Source organism: Carlito syrichta, unplaced genomic scaffold, assembly GCF_000164805.1.
Source record: "Carlito syrichta isolate Samal-C Ts95f unplaced genomic scaffold, Tarsius_syrichta-2.0.1 Scaffold104719, whole genome shotgun sequence".
NCBI classification, from domain to species: Eukaryota; Metazoa; Chordata; class Mammalia; order Primates; family Tarsiidae; genus Carlito; species Carlito syrichta.
Window position 1 is genome coordinate 187004 of NW_007048815.1, and position 9002 is coordinate 196005.

General features: G+C 40.6%; 1 protein-coding gene across 1 annotated transcript in view; it reads left to right on the top strand.

Moving 5' to 3' along the window:
* Positions 1-9002, top strand: part of LOC103268211 (dynein heavy chain 11, axonemal-like) — a gene marked incomplete at its 3' end in the record, with an annotated part of 189018 nt that overhangs the window by 109378 nt on the left and 70638 nt on the right. The window contains 2 exon segments of the mRNA XM_021716137.1: positions 1978-2127; positions 5363-5596. Of these exon segments, the coding sequence (XP_021571812.1) occupies positions 1978-2127; positions 5363-5596 (384 nt within the window).

Sequence of the window (9002 nt, forward strand, 5' to 3'; positions counted from 1 at the left end):
AATATAAAATTATCCATTTTAAATATACAATTTAATGGAATTTTGTATGTTCACAAAATATTGCACAACCACCAATTCTTACCTAGTATCAAAACATTTTCATCTCCCCAAAATAAAACCCACTTTCCATTAAGCAGTCACTTTTCATACCTCTCCCCCACATCCTCCTAGCAACCACCAATTTGCTGTCTATATCTACAGGTTAACCTATTCTGGATATCTTATATAAGTTGAATCATACAGTATAAGGTCTTTTGTCGCTGCCGTCTTTGTTTAGCTTGATGTTTTCAAGGTTTGTGCAGGTTGTAACATGCACCAGTATGTCAATTCTTTTTATGGCGAAACAATATTCCATTGTAAGGATATACCACAATTTATCCATTTCATAGGTTGATGGGCATATGGGTTATTCCCACCTTTTGCTATTGTGAATAATGCTTCTGGAACATGGGTGTGCAGATATCTGTTTGAGTTCCTGTTTTCAACTCTTTTAGGTATCTACCTAAGAGTGGAAGTGCTGGATCATTGGTAATTCTATGTTTAACTTCATGAGGAATCACCAAACTGTCTTCCACTTAGCAGCTTTTATTTGCACCATATATGAAGAGGGAACATTTCCTCTCACTTCTGATAGTCCCTCTGGGCCAGTCTCTGCTCTCTACTCAGTCCACCCAAAGAGAAACGATAGAGTGACTGACCTGATTAGGTCTGTTCTCCTTCTTCTTGGGTGTGAGTCTACCAATAGAACACATGACTTTCTCTCCTTTCTTCCATAGCAAAGATATAGAGCACATAAGGCAGTGGTCCCTGGGGTGGAGGGGATAGGCCTGTTCTGGTCTGGGCTGACAGACTGGATGGGTAAGTATTACTAATTCTGGGCTTGTGTATGGAGCCCACTTAGATTTTATTCTTTAGACTGTCCTCTAGCAAGACAAATGCTGATATTTTGTCTTTTGATCTGATCCTTTTTTGTTTTTGCTTTTATTGTTTTCAAATTGTGTGGAAACGGCATAGAATTCAATGTGCTATTTCTCTGGGGCTCTTTTGGAGAGCACAAAACTTAGGATGCAAGAGGTTATGATGTCACAAGAATCTGACCTATTTTATCTATGTGGCCTTGAATCATAGATTCAAAACTGCCACTTAGTTTTAGTGATATTGATACGGATAATTTACTTCTTCAATTTCCTTATTAATGAAAATGGGGAGATTATTTTCACCTTTCTTATGTCCCAATGATGCTGTAGGGCTCATAAATGTATCAAAGCAAGTGCATGATAATATCAGATCCAAAAGTGCAAGACTCTATCTAATTTACATTTTTGTTTCAGATTTTTTTTTTTTTTTGAGTTGGAGTCTCACTCTGTCGCCCAGACTGGAGTGCAGTGGCCGCTCCCAGCCACCGCAGCCTCGACCTGCTGGGCTCCGGCGATCCTTCCGCCTCAGCCTTCCAAGTAGCCGGAATCACAGGCATGCGCTCCCACGCCTGGCTGATTTTTTGATTTATTGTAGAGATGAGGTCTCGCTGCCCAGGCGGGTCTCGAACCTGCGGGCTCAGGCAATCCACTCACCTCAGCCTCCCAAAGGTGCGGGATGACAGGCTGAGCCAGCGAGTCCGGCTTGTTTCAGAGATTTTAACAGCTTTTCAATAGTATAGACTAAAGATATATATTTAAATTTTTAAAACTTGACCACAGACGTCCCAGCAGGCTGATCATTGACAGGAATAGGCCACTTTGAATGGTAAGCACTCATTAACCAGCATGTGATGAGTGGCCATAGGGCCTGGCCACTTCTTTGCCAGGGTCATTTCAAGCTCTGACGGTTTTAAAAGTGACTTTTATTTTGAGGAAAAATATTTTGAGACAATTTTGTAACTTGATAAAGTTTTTTGACTTCACATAGTGTCATCTCTACGTTACCAGAGCACACCTAGAGTAAGAAATGCTCTCATCTTTTCGAATATTCCTGTTTTAGGTAACACGTCACCTCGCCAAACTTTTCGACAGCATCACAGGTCTGCAGTTTGAAGACAATCAGGACGTTTCTGCACACAGAGCAATTGGAATGTACAGCAAAGAAAAGGAGTATGTCCCATTCCAAGCCGAGTGTGAATGCATGGGCCATGTAAGATTTGATTTTGAGGTTTTCTATGCTGGGGAGGATCCAGGATACTCTAAAGGTTGAATTGAATAAGAATTTTTAAAAATCAATTCATGTCAGTTCAGGCTTTGGTTGGTTTTGTGCTCAGAGCTCCCTTTTTACCTATATCCAGTGTGACAGAGGACTGCTCTGCCATGTGTCCCAGTTTCTGCTCATTTGGCTCCAGCACCCAGCAGGATTTCAGAGACGCTAGGCGTTGAACTAGGCAGAAGCAACTGTCACAAACTGAATGAGCAGCCCTAGAATTAGTAGCAAACGCAACCCAGTGACTGAGTCTAACAAAGCATATTCTGTATTCACCACCACTCAGAGAATACAGAGAAGGGTTAGTATGAAACACCTTGCAATAAAGCATGTTTTCAAGAGGCTTTGCGGCTCAGTATTCTGTTGTAGAAGTTGTAAATGGCTGCTTGTAAATAAAGTTGATTAAATCTACCGAGCTGATGTCATGTGCTCTAAATACCATGTTCAGAGAGTTAAGTTAGCACATTCTCTTTTCTCACAGCCAAATACTTAAAAAATATTCTTCACAGTTATCCACAGGAATGACTTGTTATGATTCATGAAAGCACTTTGGGTGTATTCAGAAAATTTTGGGGAATTGCATCTTTTTATGATGATGCTTGCTTAAAAAAAATTAAAAAGGAACCAAGGGAAGAACCTGTATCAGAGGACCATTTGGGTTGGTGCAGGGGTTCTTGGAAGTGCTCTTTGCACAAATGTGATTGCAACCTTATTTTACAGGGGTTTTCTTTACTCCTTTCCATTGCTTTTTAATATTGTTCCAGGAAAATCCTGCCAAATGAAGGAGAAGCAGATGGTGGGATACTTTGATTAAAATATACTTTTTGCTCTCTTGGGCTTTTTAGGATATTATTATAATGATTAGAAAAAGTTGCCATAAACTATCTTGACAAAAGTATGTTGCTGTCTGCTACCTCCCAGAAGCCTGCTCGCAGACTGGCACGGTGCCCAGAGGGGGATAGTCCAATTGATGGATGTGGTTGTCACTAGCAGAAACCCTTGAAATTGAAAGTTTTTATAGTGCTCTAATTTATTCTGTAGAAGCAACTTATGCTAGAGACTTGTGAGCATATACAAATCCGCTCTCTAATTGCCTGTGTTTTGTAGAAAGATGCTCTTACTTTAAGTCTTCTTTTTCTCTTTCTGCACTCTTAGGATTGGCTCCTCCCAATCTAGTGTGTTTGTATGCTATTCATTAAGTGTTTATTGAATACCTACTGTGCATCAGATGCTAAGTCAGGCTTTTGGGACCCAGAAGTAAACAAGACATGACCCTTGTCTTTGAGGAACTCTTGGGCTCATTGAGGAAATGGATATACAATAATGAGTGATAATTGGAGGTGATAATTGTGATTGTAGAAGGTTGGTTGTGAGATACCAAAAAGGGAAGGATCCAGTAAGAACTAAGAACTTACCTCATCACAGCCTCATTCTCAGATCATACTAAGTTAGGTTGCCGTGGCTGGCATGGTCATCAGAACATGAGATCATTCTGTTGACATACATGTCATATGTTTGATCTTCCCAAATGGACAAGGAAATTCTTGAAGACAGGTGGTCATATTGAAGATATGGATCCCAGAGTATCTAGGAGATGTTTAAATAATAATGGTTTACTGAGGAAACTTGTTTCCTGGTGACATGAAGAATTGGGCTTTAGGTCAGGCACAGTGGCTCATGTAATCTTAGCACTTTGGGTGGCTGAGGTGGGAGAATAACTTGAGCCGAGGAGTTCAAGAGGAGCCTAGGTTACATAATAAGACCTTGTCTCTACCAAAAAAAAAAAAAAATCACCAGGCATGGTGGCTTTCATCTGTAGTCCCAGCTACTTGGGATGCTGATGCAGAAGGATCACCTGAGCCCAGGAGGTCAAGGTAGCAATGAGCTGATCATTCCATTGCACTCCAGCCTGGGCAACAGAGTGAGACCCCGACTCACCAAAAAAAAAGAAAAAAAAGAAAAAAGAATTGTGTTTGGTTATTAAGGCAGAAATACATGATCCCATTGGCTAGATCAGAACCACCGAATCGCATCAGATTAAACTGAACTCATGCTTGTTAACAAAGCGCAGCTATGAAACTAGAAGCAAAGGCTTTTAATAAGAGGCACTGGGCCCATTCCTAGAGCGGTGCTACCTTTTTCTTTTAAGAGAGAAGATTGTCAGCTTGTTAACCACGTAACACTCCTTCCCAAGAGAGGAAGTGCTCAAGAGAGGAGGTGCTAGGAATGCTGCTGCCCTCTTCACAGGGGCAGAGGAAGAAATCAGTTGTAGTACCTTCAGCATCTCATGTGGCCCTTGGCATTCACTTATTAGAGTCATTTTGTATTGCCATGGTCAATTATTTGCAAATAGGATATGTATCTTTTTAGTTATATGATATCACCCCATAGAAACTGATATCTGGATCAATATAACAAAATGCATTTGAATAGAATGGAAAACTAGCTAAGATATATTTGAGGGAACAGAATAAATGTGATTAAAAAAAATTAGTTTTCACAAGTCAGCAGTTGTCTGATCTCTTATACTCTCCTGCTGTCTAATTTCTGACAAGTGTGAAGATTAGAACCAGTGGGAAATATAATTAAGATAGTTGCTGAAAACACTTTATCTTAAAAACAAGAACTATGAGGATTTTAGGGAAGAATTTTCAGTAGATTAAAAAATTACCAGAAGATAAATTTTAAAATTAACTTTTCATGATCTCCAAAGCACTAAAATATGACTAATACTTCCATAGGTGGCTGTGACATTTGGTTTCTCAAAGCACCGTGTGTTACCAAGGGGAACCTTGGTCTAGACTCTTCTTGTCTTCAAAGTCAAGAAGTGAATAATAGAGAACACCTCTCTGTTTGGGCTGTGGGAAGTTATTAGCCAGCTGCTAGGTAAAACAAGATGAGTTGTATCCCTGGGAGAAGACAGGTTCATCCAGGAGAAAGTCTTCGGCAATCAGTTGTTCGGCTTCCCTTTTGAGGGTTAGGGTTAGGGTTAGGGTTAGGGTTAGGGTTAGGGTTTGGCTTCCCTTTTGAGGTATTCCTCCTTTGTTTTCTACATGGGTTTAAGCTAAATCCACTTGAGGTCTTACTCTCTGCATGGCCTCAGCCGGTGGCAGGATAGAGTTATTATTCTTCCATAGTTAAGCCTGTCTTACAATGTTTCAATTTGTTTCAAAAGGTGGAAATGTGGCTTCTGCAACTTGAACAGACCATGCAGGAAACAGTGCGTTGTTCTATCACAGAGGCCATCGTGGCCTATGAAGAAAAACCCAGAGAACTCTGGATTTTTGATTTCCCAGCTCAAGTTGCACTAACCAGCTCACAGATATGGTGGACTACGGATGTAGGAATAGCCTTCAGTAGACTGGAGGAAGGCTACGAAACGGCCCTAAAGGATTTCCATAAAAAACAGGTATTTTATAGATTGTGATTCTAAGACTTGAAGGAATTTGAAGAGGCAAACTTTACTCCTCCATTCATGTATTCTTCTTTATGGTGTGGCTTTTGTGTGCAAGGCACCATGCTGGGAAGTGTTTAGCAATCAGTTGTTTACTTTTTCGTTTTTTACCTTGTTGTTCTTCTAATTTTCTACATAGGTTTAAAAAAAATACATCATTTATCATAATACTATAAGAAAATGATTGGCAGTAGCGGGAAACTGCCAGGAGGGGAGCGGGGAAGTGGGATTGGCGGTAGGAATCTACGTGGGGAATGGGGGCACACCTCATCAACAAGGGTACTTGCATAATGAACATATGTATACCTAACTCTGAATTATACCCCACATCTTTTTTTTTTTTTGAGTTGGAGTCTCGCTCTGTCACCAAGGCTGGAAGGCAGTGGCACGCTCCCAGCCTCTGCCGCCTCAATCTGCTGGACTTAGGCAATCCTTCTGCCTTAGTCTTCCAAGTAGCTGGGACTACAGGCACGCGCCACCATGCCTGGCTATTTTTTTTATTTGTTTATTGTAGAGATGAGGTTTTGCCAAGTTGCCCAGACTGGTCTTGAACCTGTGGCTCAGGCAATCCTCTCACCTCAGCCTCCCAAAGTGCTGGGATTACAGGCGTGAGCCACCGTGCCTGACCCCACATCTTTAAAATAAAAAAATTAAAAGTTAAAATAATAATAATAAATAAGTAATTTAAAAAATACATCATGTCCATTATTTTTCTAGGCTCTGGTTTGCACTCATGCTTAGACACTGTACCTACTTTTTTAACTTCTTGTATAAGGCTCTCCAACTAGGCAGATCATATATTTATTAGAAAATACATGCATAGTTTGCATGATTCAAAACGGTGGAGGGCTGTTCAGCAAAGGCAAATATTTTCATGGGTTTTAGTTTTCTGTTAATTGTAAATGACATGAGAAACTTCAGAAAATAGTCTATTTAACTGATCCCAGTTATCCTATGACCCTTCCTTGAATTTCCAGTATTAATATGTGCTGTTAGCTGTATAACTATTCAGAGATAAAGGGCCTTTCTCTGTGTCTATAGATTCAGAGGATATTAGACTTAAAAAGGAGTTTAAATATTAGTTTGTCAACCCTTCTTGTTTTCAGTGGATAAAATCTGAATCCAGAGATATTAAGTGACTTTCTCAATGTTGCTCAGTTTATAAGAGACACTGGCAGGGCCACACCCACTCCCCGGTACTGAGTCAAAATGCTTCTCACTTATCTACATTGCCCCTCTTTTGCCTCAGAGCAGGGGTCCCCACCCTGGGGTCTGTACCAGTCCATGGCTTTGTTAGAAGCCTGGCCACACGGCAGGAGATGAGCGGTGGGTGAGTGAGCGAACGGAGTTTCATCTGTATTTACAGCCACTTCCCACTGCTCTCATTACCACCTGAACTCCGTCTTCTGTCAGATCAGCAGCGGCATTAGATTCTCACAGGAGTGTGAACCCTGTCGTGGTTGTGAACAGTGCATGTGAGGGATCTAGGTTGTGCACTCCTTATGAGAATCTAATGCTTGATGATCTGCGGTGGAGCTGAGGTGGTGATGCTAAAGCTGGGGAGCAGCTGCAAGTACAGATTAACATTAGCAGTGAGGTTTGACTGCACAGAGAGCATACTAAATCAGTTGCTTGCAGACTCATCAAAACCCTGTCAGTGAGTGGTAAGGGAGCCGATGTACTTCAGTTGTACAGCTGCATCTCGTGGCAGGCTTTAAGTCACAATCTGACACTTTTTAGTCCGTGCATGGCCCGCCCATTATTTTATTTACCACTTCCATCCACGCCTCTCTTTTTAATGGTGAGTTGTGTAATTATTTCATTATATATTGCAATGTAATAATAACAGCAATAAAGTACTCAATAAATATTATGTGCTTGAATCATACCAAAACAGTCCACTCCACTCCACCCCGCCCCCATCTGTGGAAAAATGGTCTTCCAAGAAACTGGTCTCTGATGCCAAAAAGGTTAGGGACTACTACCTTAGAGTACTTGAACTTCAGTGCCTCAAGAATCAAATAGATTCAGATAGTGAATGATCCTGGTATTGTTAATTTTCAGGAATTTCAAATGTGGATTATTCCTTTTTTCACTTTTAATCTTGGATAGGCACCACCTAACTTACTTATGATATGAAAGAAGTTTTTGCACATTTACTTTTAGAGAAAAATACACTTTTCAATTTTACTCTTTTTTTTGAGTTGGAGTCTCACTCCGTTGCTTAGGCTGGAGGGCAGTGGCACAGCTGGACTCCGCAATCCTTCTGCCTCAGCCTTCCAAGTAGCTGGAACTACAAGTGCATGCTACCATACCTGGCTGATTTTTTGTTTATTGTAGAGACATGATCTCGCCAAGTTGCCCACGCTGGTATCAAACCTGCAGGCTCAGGCAATCCACTTGCCTCGGCCTCCCAAAGTGCTGGGATTACTGGCTGAGCCACGGAACCCGGCCTGATTTTACATTCTTAAGGAAGATGGGGTATTGGTTTCTATTTAGTAGGCTTAAAATTATAGTATTTGATCTAAGGAAGTAGCTGGTTTCTTCCTAGGGCACTATATCTGCAATTCTAGTAGCTACCACGTGAATGCTGAAGCTAAGTAGTTAAATTTTTTGTTCATGAACATAAATAACTGAGCTAATTAATTAAATTGCAATTCTATTATGCTTTTCTTATAAAAATTGCCTTCTAGCTAGTTAATTTATTAATATTTATGCTTTGATTATAACCATTTAAATTACGTTTTTAAGTACAGACATTTAAAAAATACTTAGTTAAAATAATTTCTCTAAAATTTCAGCTATTATCAGTCACTATTTGATCTTAAATCTTTCAACAAACGTATTTCTACTCATTTTAATCCAAGGTATTTCTCTCTTCACTTAACTCTACTTTACCTCCAACTTCCAACTTGACTTTTTTTTTTTTTAAGTTGGAATCTCACTCTGTTGCCCAGGTTGCAGTACAGTAGCATGCTCAAGGCTATCCCAGCGTCGACCTGCTGGGCTCCAGTGATCCTTCTGTCTCAGGCTTCCAAGTAGCCAGAACTATAGGCGCATGCTACCACACCCGGCCAATTTTTTGTTTTATTGTGGAGACAACCTCTCACCAAGTTGCCCGGACTGGTCTCGAACCCGTGGGCTCGAACTTGCCTCAGCTTCCCGAAGTACTGGGATTACAGGCTGAGCCACCAAGCCCGGCCTGCCCAGCATTTTTTAATTGCTAGACTATTTTAGTGCTTAAAACATTAAATTATGCTTTATTACTATTTCTCATTTACATCAATTTTATTATTTTATTATTATTATTTTTTGAGTTGGAGTCTCACTCTGTTGCCCAGACTGGAGTGCAGTGGCCGCT